Source organism: Ursus americanus, chromosome 30 (genome assembly GCF_024610735.1).
Source record: "Ursus americanus isolate L20-20 chromosome 30, mUrsAme1.1.p, whole genome shotgun sequence".
Classification (NCBI taxonomy): Eukaryota; Metazoa; Chordata; class Mammalia; order Carnivora; family Ursidae; genus Ursus; species Ursus americanus.
In genome coordinates, this window is record NC_142156.1 from 17,128,906 (window position 1) to 17,151,963 (window position 23,058).

At 47.0% G+C, this 23,058-nt stretch overlaps 2 protein-coding genes across 2 annotated transcripts in view; one reads left to right on the forward strand and one right to left on the reverse strand.

The window, feature by feature from the left end:
* Window positions 1-2,285: 2,285 nt before the first annotated feature.
* On the forward strand, window positions 2,286-10,267 carry MYL2 (myosin light chain 2). Its single transcript, XM_045776890.2, has 7 exons — window positions 2,286-2,476; window positions 3,970-4,059; window positions 6,201-6,276; window positions 7,414-7,518; window positions 8,117-8,195; window positions 8,284-8,332; window positions 9,928-10,267. The coding sequence occupies exons 1-7, from the start codon at window positions 2,474-2,476 to the stop codon at window positions 10,024-10,026; spliced, it is 501 nt and encodes a 166-aa protein (XP_045632846.1). The 5' UTR covers window positions 2,286-2,473; the 3' UTR covers window positions 10,027-10,267.
* Window positions 10,268-10,858: 591 nt separating this feature from the next.
* The window catches only part of CCDC63 (coiled-coil domain containing 63), a 30,053-nt gene continuing 17,853 nt past the window's right edge, over window positions 10,859-23,058 (reverse strand). The window contains exons 7-10 of the mRNA XM_045776879.2: window positions 19,764-19,838; window positions 16,311-16,503; window positions 13,221-13,424; window positions 10,859-11,079 (exon numbers count right to left, since the gene is read on the reverse strand). Coding sequence (XP_045632835.1) covers window positions 10,934-11,079; window positions 13,221-13,424; window positions 16,311-16,503; window positions 19,764-19,838 — 618 coding nt within the window. The 3' untranslated portion in view covers window positions 10,859-10,933. The remainder of the gene's footprint in view (window positions 11,080-13,220; window positions 13,425-16,310; window positions 16,504-19,763; window positions 19,839-23,058) is intronic.

A 23,058-nucleotide genomic window follows, 5' to 3' on the forward strand; every position in this document is an offset into this window, starting at 1 on the left:
TATGGCTGCTCTTCAGGGGCACACTTATACACCCACCTGCCTCTGGAGGGCCTGAGCCCATCCGAACACCTGAACCAGGGGCTCCCCATCCCCCACCATGCATTCTGCACATCCACTGTGGCTGCAACAACCATGTTGCTTGGCCATTTATAGATACTGACTGCTCACACAAGTGTTTTAACGAAAATCCATGGTGTGCCTATTAGCTAGGGAAACATTTATTGTGGTGTTGTCAGAGAACCTTGGACAGAAAAGCTCTTCTTGACTGATCTGTGTGCACATGCATGGGCGTGTGAGCGTGCATGGGTGCGTGCACTACTGTGCGTGTGAGTGTGCGTGCATATTATGTGCTTCGTGTATGCGCACAAATACGTGGATATGTCTTTGTGCATGTGTGTGTCTGTGCATGTGTGTGTGTGTGTCTGTGCATGTGTATGTGTGTGTGCATGTGTGTGTGTGTGCCCCCACACCTGTGCACACACAGAAAAACAAACCTTTTGTTACTAAAGATTCTGTCAGAAGATGCTCCTGGATAACTCTGACCCACGTGTGACTGGAAAGAGGAGAAAAATTTACATCTTTTTTTGTCACGGCAATAAATGGTTCCTGGGTTTGTGCCCTCAAAATTGAATTTTGTCTTCGCCTGAGAGGGGAGGTGAGTGATGCCTGCCTGGGCCTCATCTCCTTTCACCCTGCCAAAAGCCTCATAAGGAAGGTCTTTTTATCATTCCCACTTTATGTGCTGAGAGAGGTGAAGCCACTTGGCCAAGGTCACACAGAGCTCAGGTTCAAGTGCAATTTTATCTGACTTCCCAGCGTGAGGGCTAAATCACTCCACTCTCCTGCCTCAAACCTTCTCAGGTCGAATGGAGACATTCGAACAACCCCCTCTCAGGCCAGGAGGGCAAAGTCTGCCTTACTCCTTTATTAACTAGTTTGTTCATTCCTGGGAGCCAGGGATCTTGTTGGTTTCTCCCGGTAACGTCCATGGAAGGTTCCAGAACATCAGAGCAACTGAGAACATATTTGTGGATTGATTTGCTTGATAGGATCTCCTTCCACCATGGTACTTGATGGTCTTGCTCCCAAATCAGTATGTTCCGGGGCATTGGCAGCCCCCGGGACTGGTTAGAAAAAGGGTCTCCTGTTCTGAACTCCCCTATGACTCCCCTTGTGTCTGGAATGAAATCCCAAGACTGTGATCTGCCCCACCTGCCTTGCTGGCTTCAACTTGTACCCGGGACTCCCTCCTTCACTCAGCTCCAGCCACACAGGTCCTTCTGCCCCTCAAAGAAGCCAATTCACCCTCTGAGGCTTTTGTTGTCCCTGATGCTAGGAGCGTTCTCTCCCAGTCTCTGCTCAGAGAGGACCCCCGAGCTCACAGGAGGCAGCTCCTGCCCGTGACTTCCACAACTCTCTCATTCCTGTGTAAGATGTGTTACTACCCGAAATTATCTGGGTTATGCATTTCTTTATCTTTGTCCATCTACTCCTTACTCATAATGTCATGACAGGGGGTTTGTCACCGGACAGGAGTCCCCCCCACATTAGCACAGTGCCTGGCACACAGTTGGGGGGAGGATGAATGCTGGGGACACAGAGGATAAGGTGGCCTCTACCCCACAGGGTGTCCGGAAAATTAACTGTGAGCATGAGACATGTGTACATGGCGCCTGGCATGTAGCAAGTGCTCGGTAAGTGAAAGATGTCATTTCTTCAATCAACAAGTATTCATTGAGCAGCTGCTGTGTGCCTGTCATGAGCCAGGAGCCAGGGAGAGAGTAGTGAGGAAAACTGAAAAGGACCCTGCTTTCCTGAGCTGACTGTTCACCGACACTGAACAAAATAAATAAGTGAATTACACAGTATGTCAGGAAGCGAGAAGTGCTCTGCAGAAAAACAAAGCAGAGAAGGGGTTCTGGAGGGCAGAGGGTGAGTGGCTATTTTAAACAGGGTGGTGGGGAGGTCTCACTGAGGAGATGATATTTGAGCAAAGATCGGAGGGAGGTGAGGGATGGAGACTTGCAAATGTCTGATGGAAAAACACTCCAGGTAGAGGGAAGTGCAGGTGCAAAGGCCCTGGGGTGGGACCCTGATCACGTTAGAGAATTGTGACAGTCTCCTCTCTGCCGTTTTCTTTCTCAAAATTGACAAGCACAAGTGCCTAACGCCCAAGTGTTGCCGAAAGCGTGCAGCATCTCTCGCTATGACCCAGCTGCCTGTCTCTTTAACCTTGAATGCCTTTTTGGGTCTCATGTGTCACTGGGTGGCGAGTGAGCTCCCCTTACTTCAGAAGAACGGCATGGGGTGGGGGGGCCTTAGGTGGTGTCTGCCTCACCTATGACTGCCAAAAGTGGTCATGGGGTTATTTTTAAACATAGGGAGGAAGTATTTATTGTTCCCAAGCCGAGGAGAGGAGAGCGGGACAGACTGAGGGATTCTTCTGGGGAAGCAGTGCTGTATCCTTTCCACCATGGTGAGTAGCGAGGGCTCCGTGAGGTGTGATGCTGCGGAGAGGGGGAAGGGGGAAAGGAAACAGCACCTACGAGCAGAGGACCAGAGGGGAGGGGGGGAAAGGTGGCTTTTGAGGGCCCCAGACCCTGGTGGAAAAAGCCGTGCTTGCTGTGTGCGCACAGAGGAACCCCAATCAATGCCCCGATAAGCCACAAATAACAGCAGCTCCCAGGGACTCGCAAAAACAAAATAAGAGAGTTGGCTTTTTTATGGCTTGTCTACTGACCTCTCGAGGAATCAATAACTCCCAGGGCTTGCAAAATGGGATTGAACGCTTTTAAGGATCAAATTGTAATTCTTTTCTCTTGTTCAGGCAGCTGGGGAAAAGAATCTTTTTGTTTTCACCTTTTGAACTTGCAAATTTAAAACCTTTCTCTCTGTGTTGTTTGGTTAGGCGTCCCCCTCCCAAAGCGGGAAGCCACCAAATCAGGGCCAGTCTGGGGGAAGAATTAGGGGCAGAGACTCTGGAGTCAGACTGCCCAAGTGCAACTCCGGTTCTGCCATTCTGTGACTGTGTGACCTTGGGCAAGTGAACCAACCTCTCTGAGCCCAGGCTGACTCTCCAGTAAAATGGTTATGGTACTAACAGCATCTACTTGTGGGGTGCCTGAGTGGCTCAGTCGGTTCAGCGTCTGCCTTCGGCTCAAGTCATGATCTTGGGGTCCTTGGATACAGCCCCGCGTAGGGCTCCCTGCTCAGTGGAGAGCCTGCTTCTCTCTCTCTTCCCCATTCATGCTCTATCTTGGTCTCTCTCTCTCTCTCTCAAATAAATAAAATCTTTACAAAAAAAAGACAGCATCTACTTGACTGGGGGATTAAATGAAATCATGTATGTACGGTGTTCAAGCGTTTGTTCTGTTTCAAGTCAGAGAGAAGTGGGGTCGGGACAAAGGTTAACTTGCTCTTCTCTGCACTGTTTGCCTATGCAAGGACAGCACATTTAGAGAGGAGATTTCACTGCCATCTGGATCAAAGGAGAATTGGGGAGGGGGAGGAGTGGGTTTTAACACCCTGAAAAAGTATCATTTCGTAAGGGTATTCCTCACGGTTTAGTGAGCCTGACGTTCCCCCACCCCCATCAATTCTCTTTCTGTGCATTACTGAAATTTTGTGAAATGCGTTGAAACAGAGGCGGCTGGATCCTGCTGGGGCTGATCTCAAAGTGTTGCCTCCTTCCCCAGAGACGCATCTCCACCTCCCCTAGTTTGCAAAGGAGGTGCTGCAAGACCCAAGATCTCTGACGATCCACCAGAACCAGCATGCTTTTGAGACACATTACTCTGTTTTCCTCTGATCCCTCCGGTATCACCGTTTTGAGATGAGCGTGGGCTTCATACGCCCATTTCACAGATGAGCAGCTGAGGCTCACTCAGAGATGGGACAACCTGACCTAGTTCTCTAACTCCCAGCTTCTGTCTCTTTTCATCGATGCTCCCCTCCTCCCGCCCCCTCCAGGCACCGAAGAAAGCCAAGAAGAGAGCAGAAGGCGCCAATTCCAACGTGTTCTCTATGTTTGAACAGACCCAGATCCAGGAATTTAAGGAGGTGGGTGCAGCTGTTGAACCATCCGCCCAGATGGAGATTCCCACCTGTTAGAACGCTCCCTCGGTCCACATTCCCTGCAGGGACCTCTGGGCTAGATGTTTTTATCCTCCAAATAACCCCAGATCCAGTCTCAACATGTGCGTGAACCATTTAAAGAAATTATTTCTAATATTTTTTGCTGATCATCAAAGTAAAGCACATTTCTTGTCGAAAATGTTTGGGGGGGATTCAGAAAAGCACAAAGGAGAAGAGTAAAACAACCTACAATTCTACCACCCAGAGATAATCCGTTAACATTCTGATATCCATCCTTCAAGTCATTTTTGCATTACGTGTATATAAACTATTTTACTCTTTTGCTATTTTTCTTTGAGCAATTCCTCATCAACTTTTTCTATCGTTTATTGAAACCACTCCCTATGGTTGGAGGTTACCTTTGTTTAGACTGTACTACGATTATGAATAACACATCTTTGCTTGTTTCCTTGGGGCAAATTCCTAAAAGCAGAACTGCTGGGTCAAAGGCGCTTTGAAAAAGGAACTAAACACCAGGACTGCTGGCCCTCCAGAAACTCTGTACTGATCAGCCTCAAAAGGAAAAAGTGACTTTTCCCCCTGTATCTCCATCAACATTGGGTATTAATAGCCTAAAATATTATTTCTGCCAAACTGAGACGAGAAAGAATATCTCTTAGATTTTAAATTATATAGTCCTCCATTGTTGAATACTAGCCAGGTGGAAACCCCATCACATTCTATGGGAGTGCGCCTTATTAAGTAAACCTAAGTACCAATTAGGCCAAATTAAGCCACTGCCCGCAGGCTTAGAAGGATAGACTCTGAATTAATTTTCCAGCAGTCGTGATGGCTCACACTGAGTCATCCACACTCCCACCTGGGCCTTTAGAGGAAAACATGCTGCAGAGGCCGGTGTGCTCTGTACCAAAGGGGAAACCATTTGGGGCTTCCAAGTGGGACGCGAACACTTACACTTTTTTGTCCTCACTAATGTTGAGATCACAGGAATGCTGTGTCCCATAGGCCACCAGGGAAAGAATTCCCAGGATGAAATATTCGTATCTGAACTTGAAATTGTCACCTTGCTGGGAGAAGACGCCACTGCCCCTTCCCCCTCACCCTGTCCCAATCCCTGGAATGAGATCAGCTGCTGGGGGCGTGGGGAAGGGGGTGCAAATACTTTCAGGAACAAGCTGCAAAGAATTCAAAAAAACGTGGCGATGATAAGTCATCTGTACAATGACCTGGGCATTTACAAAGCTCTTGGGAGCCTTCATGGGAGCTACCCAGGAAAGATTACCCGCCCCATTTTATAGATAACTGGGCTTTCTTTGGTGGTAGCGGGGGAGATGAGACCCCAGGTATTAACTTGATTCTTTTAAATAAAAACTTCTTGAGATGTAAGTCACACAACTCTAAATGCACCTTTGTAAGCTACACGTGCAATTCGGTGGTTATTTACTGAAGTCACGGAGTTGTGCAGGTATCACCACTAACTTCCAAACATTTTCCTCACCCCAGAAAGAAACCGCATAGCCATTAGCAGTCATTCCCCATTCGTTCCCTTCCTTCCCCAGCCTCTGGGGATCTATTTTCTGTCCCCATGGATTTGCCTGTTCTGGGGATTTTGTAGAAATCTATCATATAGCATGTGGCCTTTTGCCCTAGCTTCTTTCACTCAGTGTCCTGGGTCAGGGCTCATCCATGTTGTAGCTGGTGTCAGGATCTCCTTCCTTCTTCTTGCTCAGTAATAGCCCATTACGTGGCAAGACCACATTTGGTGGATCCATCCATCAGTTGATGGACATGTGGGCGGTTTCCAGGTTGGGGCTATTGTAAATAAAGCTGCTATGGGCCCTCAGGCACAGGATTCCGTGGGGACAGATGTTTTCAACTCTCTTGGGTAGATGCCTAGCAATGGAATTGCTGGATCCCATGGTTAACTCTAAGCGTAACATTTTAAGGAACGTCCAATTTCCAATTTTTGACTCTTGATCTCATGTCCTTCAGTGCTCCCTGAATCCGAGTCCCAGAATCCCATTTTCCCTAGTCCGTAGCCCAATCTCTTGGGCTCCTCCACCCAACTTCTCCTGGGCTGACCAGCCAAATGCCCCCTTCCACAGGCCTTCACCATCATGGACCAGAACAGGGATGGCTTCATCGACAAGAATGATTTGAGGGACACCTTTGCTGCTCTTGGTATGCCCCCCTCCCCCACTAGACCTGCAGGAGGGTCTCCTTATCCCACCTTCCTGAGGGGTGGAAGGTATGACCACTGAAAAGGTCAAGAGCTTGTCATTTTTCAAAGAAACAGCTCAATCATGTTTGGACTTTAAGACAAATGTCGGAAGATAGCTAAGTGTTTTGGCTTAAAGTGTCTTCACATATCTTTCATTTTTCTTTTGAAAACTTTTTTCTGTGATTTTGAATGCAATGCCAGCCCACAATAGAAAATTCACAAAATTCAGAAAAGTATAAAGAAAACTTAAACATTAGGTCACATTCCACTGTAACATTTCAGCCTTTAAGACTTTTCTAGGTACATCTGGTTTTTTTGTAGGTTTTTTGTTGTTGTGGTTGTTTTAAGATGGGAATCATTCTATTTTGGATTCACCTTTTTAAATCTAACATCTCAATAGTGTGAACACAAGTGTATGGAGCTTTTCAAAATACGTGTGTCCAAACTGCCACTACCACTCACCCCCCTCCACTTCCACTCCCAGAACTCAGGGCCACCATGAACAGCTGCGCAGGTTGTGCACTATACCATTCTACAGATTACTATTCATGTCTGTAGCCACTGTAGATTTTTATATTTAAAACATAAATTATCTTAAGAAGTGGTGGCTTTAAAAAATTTACACAAAGGTGCGATATGGGCTTATGGCAGAGGCTAGCATAGGTATATCAGAATCTCCGAGGCTGTGTGGGTTACAGCAGATATAATCTGAAAAAGTTCCCTCAGGAGATTCTGATCTGTCTCTTCCACCTCCAACTGAGAGGGATAACTTATAATATGAGCATTTCCCATTTAAGCAAAAAGTTTAAAAATCTGTTTAAAATGTTCCAGGTTCTGAAGACACTATTATAAAAATAGCTAGTCCCTCCCCCATTAGATGTTTGAGTTGTTTCCAGCTGCCTGGCTATCATAAATAACACTGTGGAGAACATCTTTTCCAGTGAATCTGGGCCCCCCCTCAACTCCATTTCTAATTGTCCCTAGACTAGATTCCCTTAAGTGGAATTACGAGGGCAAATGCCAGGGTCCTGACAGCTGTTTCGGCTCCTCCCAGGGCGGGGGGGCGGCAGTGGCTGACTGTGTGTTTCCTGCCCTAGGGCGTGTGAACGTGAAAAATGAAGAAATTGACGAAATGCTCAAGGAAGCTCCAGGTCCAATTAACTTTACTGTGTTCCTACAGATGTTTGGGGAGAAACTTAAGGGTAAGTTCATGTGTAGGTCCATACGTGTATATTTGTGTATGTGTGTCTGCATTTGTGCACGTGTGTGTGTGTGTGTGTGTGTGTATCTTTACATGTCTTCATCTTTGGGCATGAACGAAAGCACCGGGAGGGCAGACAAGGGTTGGCACTGGGGGAAAAAATAAAATAAAATAAAAAGCAGCAGTTCCCATTGCTCCAAGGCTTACCCTGAGCTAGACCTCATCCTCTGCACTTCGGATGTGTTACCTCATTTAGCATCTAGGAGGTAAGTTCTACTCTTATCCCTGGTCTAAGGCTCAGAGATGGAAAGCTACTTGTCTATGGCCACACAGCTAGCAAATGCTGGAGTCAGGATACACATCCCAGTCTTTCTAAATCTAGATCTATGTTTGAGCTTGGGTGTGCTCAGAAATGACTGGATTCTCAGCCCACTCTTTCCAAATACCAAGTTCACTGCTCAGAGGAAGCAGAGCCTTTCCTCCAAGCAAACAGCCTGGCCCTGGCCCCTCCATCTTTGGAGAGAGTTGGGCCCTGCCTCCTGGGGTACCATGGGTTCCCAGCCACCCATGGCATGATGCAACCCTGTTTTCTCTTTCAGGGGCAGACCCAGAGGAAACCATTCTCAATGCATTCAAAGTGTTCGACCCCGAAGGCAAAGGAGTGCTCAAGGCTGATTAGTGAGTGGGATGTGTGGGGGAGGACATGGGAGTTCCCTGCTTCCCATACACACTCCCGGTGCCAACACCTGCTGTTCTCTCTCGGCAGCGTTCGGGACATGCTGACCACGCAAGCGGAGAGATTCTCCAAAGAGGAGGTAATGGCCCCTTGGACACACACTGCACCCTAGCTCCTGTGTGACCCTCTTTCCTAAAACACCCCTGGCCCCACACTGACAGAGAACCTGCTACTGAGCCCTCTAACTCATTTCATTCTCTCAACCACCTACGAGGTAGGGACTAGTATTACTGTCATTTTATAGGTGAGGAAACTGAGGCCCAGGGAAGTTAGTCACTTGCCTGAAAGGACACCACCAATGCTAAATTCCGGGGCCTGGATTCAAACCTAGATTCTATCTGACTCTAGGTCTACCTTCCTCACAGTGCATGGAGCCCTGGTTAGAGCACCAATTTCCTGATGGAGTGAGGGTGGCTTGCAGGGTGCCACACGCTGTCATGTATGTGCCACATACTGTCACTGCACTGCACAATTCTTCTGGATGCTGTACTCATAAAATAATATTGTGGAATATCTAGTTGTTGCAACTATTTTCCAGCAGATGGTAGTAAAGTGTCCTGTTGTAATTTTATTATTTTTTTAAAGCTGTATATATGACTTTTTCTGGCAGGTGGCAGTAATGTGCCTGGAAAAAAGGGGCACTTCTGCTAATTTGCCCAAAGTCCTGTATCAATAAACAACGGTCGTGTCGATATTATTAATGAAATATTTAAAATAGCGCCTTCTCAGGCCTGATGCCATCAGGTGTCACATTTCACTAAAAATTGTATTTAGATTTTCCCCTAAAACTCCAGCAGTTAAAAAAGCCTGCCTTCACCTCCTACTAGCTTGGTGACTTGGGACAAGCTCTTTAACCTCACTGTGCCTCAGTTTCCTCATCTGTAAAGTGGGGATGGTAATAAAACTTCCCTCATAGTACGCTGTGAGGGTTAAACAAGCTAATACACACGAAGTGTTGAAGCGTGTGGTAAGGACAATGTAAGTATTAGCTATTATTGGCCAATATGTATTTTTTAAAATAACTAGTCAATACTTTTTAAATGTGGAAACTGCATGTTGAAAAAAAAAATCTAGATTTCTCGTTTCCTCCAAAAGGTCTGGCCTCCTAGCCCACGTGGCCGCATTCGGCTGGCTCTGCCCAGCTGCCGCCCCTGTAGATGGGTTGTGTGTCTGCTTTTAGCCACAGGCCCCCCTTGCTCCCATACACAACTTACACATATGCGATTCCTGCTTTACCTGCTACAGGCTGGATACCCAGGAACATCCCACAGGGTGGTCCATGGGGTCAGCACCTGCTGCAGAGCAAGGAAGGGCAGGAAGCAGGGAGGCACGGAGGGACATGTGGAACCTCAGCTCAGGCCCAAAGAGGGTCTTGGCTGCCCCCTACCTCCCAGGGAGCCCTGGAGCTAGAATAACCTTCTAAGAAGCCCCAAGTTGGGCCCCACACTGATCAGTTGGCTGTGGGCTGCCCCAGAAAGGCCATGACCTTGGGCCTGGCAGCTCTCTGCAGCAGCTGGATGACAAGGCCTTCCTGGAGGGGGACCCAAGTGTCGTGTCTCCACATACAGCATAGCCCTGCTGCCTGTGCCTCTGCACAGGGACCCAGCCCACACAGAGCGGTTCCTCTCACTTCCCATCCTGTCATGCTCAGCACGTGTTGCTGGTTCATTGCAGATTGAACAGATGTTCGCCGCCTTCCCCCCTGATGTGACTGGCCACTTGGACTATAAGAACCTGGTGCACATCATCACCCACGGGGAAGAAAAGGACTAAGAGGGGCTCACCACCCAACCCTGGGCTTGTCTTTGGTGGGGAGGTGGTCTCTGCCCTCCTCTCACTTTGCCCGGTAATGCTGCCATCCCTGCTACTGGCCTGTTAAGCTGTGTGGCTGCCTCATTACCCACCTTTATCTTCTTTGCAGCCTCAGTGGCATATAGATACCTTGTGGCCACACATCCTGCAGATGGAAATCCATCTAGAAGCTGTGTTGAAATAAACAGGACGTTGTATATTTGTTCATGGTGTTTCTCTGACAAAAGTCCCTTGAATAAGGAAGATCCTTTGCTGGTTCCCATGAAGGCAGAATATGAGCTAGTGATGTCCCTGTTGTCATTATTATTGAATCCTAGTAACTCTTTATTTGAGATAGACCTTTACAGCCACTCAGGACTATTTCTATCAAGGACCACAATTTACTGGAATGTTAACTAGAGGACTACAGCCCTTTTCTTCAAAGAGCTCAAGCATCTGTAGAGCCTAGCTTCCATGACATCCTCTCCTTTAGGATGCCATTGGAATGTTTCTCCCATTGATGTGCTTGGATAGCACATGAAAATTTCTCCCATGAGAAATGAAGAGGAACAGGTCTCACATTCATTCTAAGAATATGGCTCATTTGGCAAAAAATCACATCCATTTACTATAAGAGGTTAATTTCTAATTTCAGAAGTACTAGTTATTTGTTCTGGTCACAATCTCAGGGGGTTCTCAGGAGCCATGGTGACCTCATACAACTCTTGCCTCCTGTCTCAGCTCTTCTGTCCTAATTCCTCTACCCCATCCCAGAGAGGCTCCCAGAACCCTAGTCTAGTCTCTTTGTAATGAGTGTGAGGAGGCACTGGGGTTACAGAACAAAACATTTATTCTCTCTGGTTAAGGTACAAACGTAGCCCCATCCACGTCAGACCGTTAACTTCTTCTTGAGCCTCAGATCATCCACCCTTTCTGGTAGGCTGTCTGAGTGTATGTCCCTGCTTCGAAACTCTCGTGCAGTGTAGTTGCTGAGCACCAGCTGCCGAAGGCTGCTGTGGTCCAGGGGCTGCTCCACTGTGTCAAAGACAGGACTTGTGTGAGGAGCTTGGAAATCAAACCCAGCATGGGGTGGGCATAGGTAGCCTCCTTTCCAGGGACGGTGCCTCTCTACCCCATTCACGGATGCCCAAGGCAAGGATGTCCAAACCTAGTTTGGGGTTCCTCCATCATGCTGGGAGTGGAGTGTGAGCATTCTTGAGGCTCAGGGAGGAAGAGCATCAGTAGAGATGTACCGCACAGGGATGCCCAGACAATAATTATTTTTTCTCCCAAGAGGATGTGAAGGTGAGTTTAGTTTAATGTCAAAGAAACAGGGCCACCATGCGCAGTCGTTCAGGATGTAGACTGCACAGTCATCTGGTGGAGACAGGTGAATAGATGGGCTGAAATCCAACCCCCACTTGATTGCCAAACCATGTCCGCACAGAAGGGACCCCTTTTCTCAATTAATCTGTCCAGAGGGGGTGCCTCTTTGAATTCACACATAGGGGCCAAAGAGACTAGCGCTAAGAGAACCCAACGATTACCAACATGCCCTTGAGCAGAAGTGAGGGCATCATCTGCAAGTTCCTGACCTTGTGAGGGCAGCATTACCAGCAGCTGGGCCCTGCCCTCCTCCTTTTAGGAATGCAAAGGGCCAAGGGAAGTGGTGCTAAGGTGGCTACGCCAGACCAAGCTCTTACTCCTGCTAAGTTTCAGCTGCCTTGACTAAATCAAACAGGAGGTGTGTGTGTGTTGGCACTCTTCCCCCAGTCTCCCCCCTTCACCTTTGACACACCTGCACACGTGAAGTGTTGCTTAGAGAAGTGGGACAGGTGTTTTTTTTAATCCAGTTTTCTCTGATTACTAAAGTTGCCTAAGATTATTGTAAAATTTAAACAATTACAGAACTGTTAAACTTAGAAATGCAAAGTTCTCTATAAATCACCACCAGTACCCACTGTAAGTCAGGCTATAACTCCTTTGTTTTTATAGGCATAACCAAGATACTTTACTCCTTCCCTCCCTCTCAACTTCCCTCCCTACCCCCCTCCTCCATCCTCTCTCTCTCTCACTCTCTCGTTACATACATCTCTTTCCCTATTATACATCAGGGTTGTCAAGGGCTGTCTTGGACACTGTAGGATTTTTAACAGCATCCCTGGCCACTAGACGCCAACAGCACCCCTGACCTCCCAGTTGTAACAACCAAAAATATCTCCAGACATTGCCAAAAGTCCCCTGAGGGGTAGATCACCCCTGGTTGAGAGCTACTGAAAAAATATATATGTATATTTCTATAATCCACATATATTACAATTATATACATAATTTATATACCCTGTGTGTGTGAGAAAGAGTTCACATTGTCCCATTGCATTCTTTTCCGTGTCTGCAAAGTATTATTATTGCATGGATGGGTGGACTGTAATTCCCATAACCAGTTTCTAATGGGTGGGCATTTCAGTCACTTCCAGTTCGGGCCTGCAGTGAACATCGTCCTACTTTCATCTTGGACCCTTGAATAAATGTTTCTTGAAGGACCAGTTTGCACAGGCGAGAATATGGGCTTACAGGTGTATTCACGTCTCAGCCTCGCCACACGTGAGGCCACTCTGCCCTCCAAAACCCAGGTGGGGCCAATTTTCTCCCCACCTCCAGAGAGAAGAGCTGCTTCCCACAGTGAGGGGAGCATCATGAACTTGTGCCCTGGAAAGGAGGGAAGGTCCACAGCAGAGTCCAGGGGACACAGTTAGGCATCTGGCTTCTGTCATTAGCCAAGCCGCTGCTCCTTCAGCCATGAGGTTGGGGGACATGGTTGGGGGGGGCAAGATGGTCGTGGGTGGAGTCAGACTCAGGGGCATAGGGTGAGGGTGACAGATGGGATCAGGGAAACTTGTGTACCTACAGTTTTCCAGTTTGTAAACTGGGGACATTCTAAGGTTCATTTTAAATGGTCACAAAGTAGTGATTTAAAAAATATATACCCAGGATCACTAAACTCCGGGATCTTCACTGCACTGTAGGGAGAAGCATCCTCCCTACGAAACAAGTCAAGGGCCACAGCCACGGTGGAACCCAATGGAATGCATGGGCCCACGAGGCTCATAAAGGGAAACTGAGGCTCTACAGGTCTCCTAGCAACCTGCACAGGTCGCGGGAGGACGAGAACTCACCTTCATCCAACTTGTCGCTGAAAGGGTCAGGCCCGAACACTGGGGGGATGACCTTGATGGGTTCTGCAGGCTTGAGGAGGGCGGAGCCACCCCAGAAAGGGTTGATGAAGGGCGGTGGGGTCTCGGTCTCTGCCCCTTCCATCTCCAGCATCCGCTTGTAGGACTCCAGCAGCAGCAGGTCGTTGGTCTTCTTCTCAATGATGGCTGTAAAAAAAAATCCATCAGAACCAAGAGGGCAGCGGAGAGACCTGGTTGAGGGTGGGGTGGGGTGGGGATTGTGAGTGACGCCCCCTGCTGGAGAGGAAGGGAAGGAACAGGACAAGGTTTTTCTCGTGGGTTATACCATGCATTCTCCAGGGGGCAGTATCACCCCGAGAGGGCAAAATTTGGTTGCTGAGAGGCAAAAAAACCCAAAAACAAACAAACGAAAAAACCAAACAAACCCAAGAAAACCAACCCTGACTTTATAACATAAAACAGATATACACACAGAACATAAACAACCATATAGTGTATCAAGAGAGTTAAAATTGCCTGAGGATGAATATTAGGAAAAGAATGTCTAAAAAGACTCCTCAGGAGGCAAAAATAATGAAAAGGAGGTTGAGAAACACTGGGTTACACCAAAAACTGGGAGCCCTGGGAAGCCCCTTAAACTACCGATTTTTCCCCTGTGCACTCTTTCTCAGGTTTCCACACCTTTGCTCATGCTGTTCCTTCGGTCTAGAATGCCTTTCCCTACACCCCTCCCTGAATAATGCCTGCTGGTGTTTTAAGACTTGGATCAGGGCTCCGTTCCCTGCAGGAACGTTTCTCTGCCTACTCTGGGGGACCTGCCCTTCCTCTGTGTTTCACAGCCCCATGCAGTCAGAGTCTTGTGTTCATTCACTCACTCAACAAATGATTACCGGATGCCTGCTATGCCAGGTGCAGGGCTGGATGTTCCAGATGCATGGAGGAAAAACAAAATGACTGTAACAGTAACAGCAAGGACACAGTCCCTGACCTGACGAAGCTCACAAGCTTCAGTGTATGTGAGGAAGATGGAGAGAAAGACAAATTCAACAAGGAAACAAATAGATACACATATCCCTTGCTATCCAGAGGCTCATTATCTAGATTCGGTAACTACTGGATTTGGATACAATATGTTAAATAAACCTTATACTACCTATACTGTGGCTATTCTTTCTGAAAATCAGGAACCAAAAATATTTGCATCTGGAACTTGCTATCAGATCTCGAAAACCTCATAGATTCAGAGAGTGAGAGCCACTGTACATGGAGACAAACTGGGTGACTGTTACATAAAGGGGCTGCCATGAGAGGGAATGATAGCGTGTGGGGAGGGGAGACCAGCTTCAGGTGGGACAGTGGAGGGAAGTGTTGCTAGAGAAAGGACATTTACACTGAGATCTGAGAATGAGGAAGAACTGGGACAAGGATTCCAGGAACAGCTTGTGCAAAGGCCCTGAGGTGAGAATGTGTTGAGGCGAGGGTTGCAAGACTACACTGGAGAGTGACTTGAGGTGGTAAGCAAGGACTGACAGCAGGATGACAGGAGTTGAGAAATGGAAGCAGGGGCCAGGCTGTGCAGAACCTGATCGGCTGTGGGCAGGAAAGAGTTAACACAGCATCCTGACCACTATCCTTCGAAGGGCTTGCTTCCCAGGTTAGCCTCAGGCTGGCATCAGGGAACTTGGGTTTCAGGAAGGTTCCTATCATCATTAACTGATAATAGCAGCTCAGTGTGCCTAAACTAGGTATACAAAACATGTTTCCACTAAACATCTGTTTTTTTTCCACACCCTTGGCACAGGCTCTCTAGTAAGCTTCCCTGGTTGACATTGTCACAACTCAATGCTGGGGGAATTAAGCACATCCTGTGTGACCCCACTGGGAGAGGATCCTTGGAAGCTTGCTCCTGGCTTCCTCCAGACTTCACCCCAGGCCCTTTTTCCTTTTGCTGAAGGATAAACTTTTGCTGTAACAAATCATAGCCACGAGTACCACCATATGCTGAGTCTGTGAGCCCTTCTAGCAAATCACTGAACCCAGCAGGAGTGGGCATCATAGGAAACTCCCAAACACAGACTGTATCAAGCACTGTAGATTTTATTCTAAGAGCAGTGTAAGCCGTTCATTCCAAACTGTCATGATCTGTGGAGGGGTATCCCTCCTTCTCTATCCTGAGCTCAGGCCTATGGCTAGAAATGTGTATTCTAGTTCATAGGCATTTGCTATGTGGCAGGCACTGCTCTGAGCACTTAATTTCTTCCTTTCCAATCTGTATGCTTTTTGTTTCTTTTTCTTGCCTTATTGCATTGCTTAGGACCACTAGTATGATAGTGAATAGGAGCAGTGAAAGCAGACATTCTTGCCTTACTCCTAATCTTAGAGGGAAAACATTCAGTTTGTCACCCTTAAGGGTGAGGTTAGCTGTAGGGTTTTTTTGTTTGGTTGGTTGGTTGGGGTTGGGTTTTTGGGGGGTTGTTTGTTTGTTTGTTTAGAGACAGAGCACAAGCAGGAGGGAGGGGCAGAGGGAGAGGAGATAGCTGACTCCTGCTGAGCAGGGAGCCCTATGTGGGGCTCGATCCTAAAACCCTGGGTTCATGACCTTAGCTGAAGGCAGACACTTGACTGCCTGAGCCACCGAGGTGCCCCTAACTATAGGTGTATTGTAGACACCTTCAAGGTTAAGAAATTTCCTTCCGTTCTAGTTTGTCGAGAGTCTTTATCATGAATAGATGCTGAATTTGCCAAATGCTTCTTCTGTCTCTGTTGATATGATCATATAGCTTTACTAAAATTAAATTTTATTTATTCTTCCCAACAACCTTATGAAGTATTGGGTTTACTCCTCATATTTTTTTGGACGAGAAAACGAAAGCACGGAGAGGTTCAGAAAGTTGCCCAATGGCACACAGCTAGTAAGAGTAGAACCAGGATTTGAACCCAGACAGGCCGGCATTAGTGCCCACATGCTTCACCACCAGGCTCACTGCCACCCAAAGAGCAAGTCCTCGTGCCTGCTCATAGAAAGCTCTGGAAATGGTTCCTAGCGGTCCAACGGGCCCCAGCTTGACTCACCAAAGTACTGTGGAAGGTTGTCGTCGGTGATTTTCCCCGTCTCCCCTAAGTGACCCAGAATTGTGGTGGCATCACAGTTAATCTTTTTAAACAGCTTCTCCACCAAGTTCTTGAGATACTCCAAGGTCTTGCTGATTTCCTTGGAGTTGTTCTCATACGTATCTGCCTCCTTCGTGGTCTTCCTCAGTTTCTCCTGGTGACAGACCCCAATTCCCACCCCACATCAGCCAGACTGCCATCTGGGCTCAGCCCCCCGCCCATGAGGACTTTCAGTGTGGATGGGAGTTTGGGACCCTCTGGAAACAAGGTTTCTGAACTACAGATTTTCAAACCTCTGGGGGGATGCAAAATCAATTTATTAAGCCTCAATCAGCATTTTAAAGAAAGAAAGTAAATAGAACAGAAGAGAAAACACTAGTATGCATTGTAGGTAAAGATGGGAAATATTGTTAAATGTACATTTTGTTTCACTTACATATACGTATGTGTGCACAACACCCAGCGTGGAAGCCAAAGTGGGGCTTAAACTCACAACCCTGAGATCAAGACCTGTGCTGAGACCAAGAGTCGGATGCTCAACTGACTGAGCCAGCCAGGCACCCCAGGATTACAGTATCTTTTAGAAAGTGTTTCATGTTTTTAACATTGTGGCACAAGAAGGAATACATGTTAAATTGCAGCCCAATGTATGCATACATACATACATACATACGTGTGCATATGGGTGTGTGCTTATATGTATTATCTAATCAAATGAAGTGAAAGTTTCAAAAATCAATACTCTCTCATTGTGTGTTTTAATATTTTCTGTTCTGTTTCACTACTTTTAAATGTTGGTTTGAGCCAACAAACTGATTTCACCACTGCAGTTTAAAAACACATCGCGCTAGCCCAGGAGTTCTCAAAGTGGGGTCCCAGGACCAGGAGCATCTGCTCTCCCAGGGAACTTGTTAGAAATGAAAATTCTTGGGCTCATCTGGCAACGTGTGTTTTAACGAACCTCTAGCGGCTCCGAGGCACGGTAAAGTTTGAGAAACCCTGCAAGTCCGTCGGATCGCAACCTTCGTTCCCATTGGTATCACCTGGGAGCTTCAAAACACCTGCTGCCCCGACCCCAGCCTCAGAGATTCCGATGCTTTGGTCTGGGGTGCAGCCTGGGCTCAGGAATTTTAAAGCCTCCGACGTGAATATGATTTGCAGCCTGGGGCTGAGAATCCCTGCTCTGGGGCGAGAGCTTCTGGTCACTTCCTGTCTCTTCCTCTGAGTTCTCGGCTTGCTGAGGTGAACTGGGCCCTGTGAAGACTGCCCCATTCCCTGTGGCTCCATATGCATCATCCCAAATAACAGTCCCAAAGGGTCAGTCCTATCCGCACCCCCCATTTTCCAAGTAAGGAAACGGAGGCTCCAAAGCACACAGACAGGAGAGGGAAGCCAGGATCTGAACTGTCACTCAACCACCACACCAGGCAGTCTCCTCTGTCCCCAGTTCCTGGGGCTGCGTGTCCTCCGGTGACAACGAGAGCTGCCCTCTCATTCTGAAGGTGCATTAAGGGATCCCATGGTTAAATGAACAGCCTGATGTGATGGTGACAGCACCTCACACACGGCACCTCAACACCTCTTCACAGTTTCCAGATGAGGAATACTGAGGTCAGAGAAGAAAAGAGAACTTGGGTTTAGCTTCCTTCTACTGAGTGGTCTAAGCCCCTGACCTGGCCTTTATTTCTTGAGCAATTATTTAGGACCAAGGTGATGGTGGTTTTGAGGTTTCACTGATTAACAGGACAACCACAATGATAGCTACGTTCAGAATTCTCTGCCGTTCAGCGTGCCTAGCGTGTACTCGCATGACTTGATGCAAACTTCGCAGCCCACTGCAGGGAGGATGATCATTATTCCCATTTTACAGGTGAGAAAACAGAGGCTCGGAGAGGTGAAATCACTTTCTCAAAGTCGCACAGCTAGGAACTCTTTTCTGAGAGTTATACCCAAGCATTTGTTCCCAGAGCCTGATTGCAGAATAGCACCAGTTCCAACCCCAAGGAAGCAGCTGGACACTGGGTGGCCCTGAACCAAGGACATGGGACCCCAAGCACGTGCTCAGCTTGAGGAGGGTCTCCCTGGACTTGGGCCCTGCCTGGAAGTTTGATGCCCTGTATCTAGGTTCCTGGGAGTGGCCTCTCTGAGCCAGGGCTGCAAAATGGGTGCCTTGTGCTTTGCTGCCCCCGAGTGGCCCATCAGAGAATGGCACTGCCATCCCTGTAACCAGGTGCATGCCAACAAAGAACAAAATACGTCACAGAGAAGGAAAGGAAAATGACCCAGGAGCCTGCGCTGGGAACTACTGGATTAGAGCAGGGCTGTGCGGTCACACTCTCTGGGTTCATATCTTTGTCAGACGTTAGCTCTCCATACTCCCCTTACACCTTAATAACAAACTCCTGATTGTATTTGGGGTGGCAATGTGCCCAGCTGAAGTTCTATTTCCAATCCTCCCCTGCAGTCGAGATGGCCAGTGAGATGTAAACACAGAAGGCATTGGCTGAGTCTTCACGGAAAGAAACTTTTAAGCTGCCTATCAGTCAGCAAAGTTCTTTGTTTTTTTTTGTTGTTTGTTTGTTTTGTTTTTGCCTCCCCCACTTTCTTCCTGCCTGGAACATATATGTGATGGCTGGATCATTGGCGGTGACAATACAACCATGAGGCATCCTTGGGAATGTAAGCCACACACTAAAGATGGCAACCAGGAGGAGCCTCGGTCACTGATGACATCATGACCAGCCCTGAAGGACCTATCTCCAAACTTATTTCTTAACAGAGTAAATAATTCTACCTTGCTTAGGCTGTTGTTACTTTAGTTCCTGTGATTAGCATCTAAATACAATGCAAAAGCTCTTATCCGGTATCCCAGCTCCATGACGTTGGTCAAGTGACTTTACCTCTCTGAACCTCAGTTTCCTCATCTGTATAATGTAGAGATCATAGCACCTACCTCATAGGGCTGTTATGAGGATTAAATGAGATAGTACTAGCAAAGCACTTAGCTTAGTGTCTGGTATGTAGTAATTGCTCAAGAAATGTTCATAATAACTGTCATTGATTGAGAGCAGACCACAGCCAGGACAAAGGGGAAAGAAAAAAATACCAAGGCAGAGGTCTGTCTGGGATTTGCCAGTCCAGGATGAAATTATAGGCACAAGTGCCTGGGCTAGGCATCCTGAAGTCAGGGAATCTTTAAAACAGACAAAGAGACTATAGGGACAAAATTCTGCAGCAATATCTGTAGAGGCGGCAGCCGGAGACAAAGGCTCAGGACATGTCAAGACACGAGCCAGGCCGGTAGAGTCTCGTAGTGCAAATATCGTATTCCTCCTGGGAACCACCACACAGACTACCTGACAGACAGACAAACAACAGAGACTCCCACATCCCTCCTCCCCACCCCGGTCTTACCTCCATCTCTCTCAGGATGGAGCGGTTGTCATCATGGGATGATTTCTGCTGGGATCGCAAGAAGATGATCTCATCCTGCTCAGGAGAGAACCAGACCATAAGGTATAGTGGGTGCTCCCCTCCACACCATGTCTAAAACTAAGCCTGTACCTCGAGGAGAGATGAGGATTTAAATTACCTGTTTTGCGGAGCCTCCAAACCCCTGGGCCCCTCTTACGCCCACAGCGGTTCTTTCTGATGTTTCTTTTTTTCTTTTTAAGATTTATTTATTTTTATTTTATAAAGAGGGAGAGAGAGAGAGAGAATCTCAAGCAGACTCCCCCGAGTGCAGAGTCCATCATGATGCGGGTCTCAATCCCAGGACCCTGAGTTCACGACCTGAGCCGAAATCAAGAGCCAGACGCTTAACCGACTGTGCCACCCAGGTGCCCCTAATGTTTCTTAATTAAAAGGAGGATGAGGGCATGGGTGGGTGGGTGGTTCATCCTTTTTGGAGAATTGTCTAGAACAGCACAGTCAATAGAACTGTAATGGTGGCCGTGTTCTCTCAGCACCACCCAGTCCTGCGGCCACAAGCCACTCGTAGGTACTGAGCCCTTGAAGTGTGGCTAGTGCCACTGAGGAGCTAATTTTTAAATTTACTTAATTTAAATGAATTTAAACTTCAATAGCCACACGTGGCTAGTGCTACTATAATGGATGTAAGTCAAGTCCAGAGCAGGGGTTATCAAACTCTAGCATGAATCAGAATCATCTGGAGGTTTGGAAAACACAGACTGCTGGGCCCCTCTCCCAGAGGTTCTGGGCCAGTAGGTCTGGGTGGGGCCCAAGAATGTGCATTTCGCAAAAGTTCCCAGGAGTTGCTGCGACTGTTGATCCAGGGACCAGATTCGAGAACCCGGGCTAGAACACTGCTACCTTTTGAGTAATTTCGTCTCTAGGAATCTGTCCCATGGAAATAGTAGGACATGTGGGCAAAGTGGCTGCTCAAAGCTGTCATGTTATTACTTATAATCGCCCCCAGTTAGAGACAAGCTAAATGTCTACTGATAGTAGATCAGTTAAATCAGTGATGGTACATTCATGTCATGAGGGAAATGGGTCTCAAATAAAAATACGGTTAAAAATGCAGATTATTAGCAGATTCTCAGAGAATCTAGGTTTGTAGGTATGGGATAGAACTTGGGGAATCTGCATTTTTAAGAAGTAGCTTATGATTCTCCTACAGAGCATCCAGAGTCTCCAGAAGCCACTAAAAAGAACATTGAAGATGTTGGGAGGTATCTCTGATGAATTTCAGGGGAAAAAAGTTTCAAAACAGCATGAACAGTCTAGAATGATCCCAGTACTATAAACGGTCACCTTTCCTGCCTCAGGACATTTGCACTTGCTGTTTCTTCTGCCTGGAACATTCCTCCTCCAGAGATCTGGATAGCTTATTCCCTCACCTACAACTCTGCTCAAATCTTAACTTCTCAACTTCCTGTGCCCTCGCTTGGCTCCAGAACCCCTCCTTACCTGCTGTACTTTCTATCTTTATATCCACTTCTTACTTTCTAATATATGCTATAATTTATTATTAGGCTTGCTGTTTATTGTTTCTCTCTACCAGAACAGAAGTTCCACGAGGGCAGAACTTTTTGTCGTTTTGTTCACTGTGCCATAATCAGTGTCTAGAATATTGCCTGGCACATAGTAGGTGCTCAATAAATACTTGCTGGATAAACAAAACCAAAAGAACATTTTTTGCAATTAGAATATGTAACTCTTGGGGCACCTGGGTGGATCAGTTGGTTAAGCGTCTGCCTTCGGCTCAGGTCATGATCCCAGAGTCCTGGGACTGAGCCCCGCATTGGGCTCCCTGCTCAGCAGGTAGCCTGCTTCTCTCTCTCCCTCTGCCTCTCCCCCCTGGTTTGTGCTCTCTTTCTCTCACTCTCTCAAATAAAATCTTTAAAAAAGAATACGTAACTCTCTATATACTATATGATAATCACTATGTTAAGTTTTAAAAGCATCACCCCCCCAAAAAAAGTCAGAAGGAAATAGATCAAAATATCAATAATGATTATCTCTACAGAATGGGATAATGGATGATTTAAAAAATTCAATCCTTAGTTTCCAAATTTTCTATAATAAGCATATCTTTTTCTTATAAGATTTTTAAAACATTAAGCATTTTCATTAGAAATGAGTGTTTTCAGGAATTATTCAGCAGGTAGTAGCAGCTCTATTAAGTTCCAAAAGGCACACAGTTCTGTAACTTCAAAGAAAAGCTCAGAAGCTACTGTTCTGTCCAAACATCATTCTACAAATAGGAAGCCTGAAGCCCAGGGAGATCATGGACTTGCCTATTCTTCATCAGACACACTTGTGTTAAGGCCAGAGACAGGCTGTGTAGCCTATGGAGGGGGTAACATCTTGGTGAATGGGAAAGATCAAGGTCAATTTTGTTTAGTAACCATTTCTTGATTGGGTCAGTTTCCGACTAACATCCTCACATCCTTCTGCTATGGTATGTCTCTGTCATCCCACTGGGACTAGTAAGGTACTATCTCCTAGAAAATGAGAATCAGGATCCTGCCCACTTCCCAGGTCCCAAATGGACTATCATCCATCCTTCCATCCTTCAGATCTCAGCGCCCAAAGACTTTCCGTGCAATACTGCAGGTGGCCACCTGAGGGCAGTGGTGAAGCGCCTACGCCGGAGGCAGAAGCTTTAAAGGCTCTCAGGGTCCAGCGGGCCTGGGACACAGGAGCACATCGCACCCAGCTGGTGTGGATGTGAGCCAGCAGCCTTCAGCTTCGAGTGGGGGGCTGTGGGGCCGGAGCTGTCAGATCGGATTTTCCAAAAGAAACCAGAAATCCAGGTTTTCATGTGGAATATCCTGATTTTTAAATGTTGGCAACTAATAATTTTTAAATTTGCGGGGTAGGGGATACCAAGCAGAAGAAGAATGAGAGCAGGATTCAACCAGTTATGACCTCTAACCCGGCTCTCTCTCCGGAAGGGGTGACATCAGTTGTTAGAATCCTCATTGTTTCGGATTTATATATTTTTCTTACCTGAACGCTAGTTCAAGCAGAGGTGCCAGAAGAAGACAAGACTGTAAGGGTCCAGGCAACCCCTCCAGCTACCCCTCCCCCAACCCACCCCCTTCATCCAAAACTGCTCCATTTTACCTGTTTTCTATACCGTGTTTCCTCACAACCTGGCTTTAAATGAAAATTTTTGCAGCTTTATTATTATTATTATTATTATTATTATTATTATTATTATTATTATTGTACAAAAGTT

Bases quoted from the DNA above. Each gene is read 5' to 3' on its own strand.
- MYL2 (XM_045776890.2), top strand. The intron at 6,277-7,413 runs GTATGCCCCCCT...TTCCTGCCCTAG, and splicing joins GGACACCTTTGCTGCTCTTG to GGCGTGTGAACGTGAAAAAT. The intron at 7,519-8,116 runs GTAAGTTCATGT...TTTCTCTTTCAG, and splicing joins GTTTGGGGAGAAACTTAAGG to GGGCAGACCCAGAGGAAACC.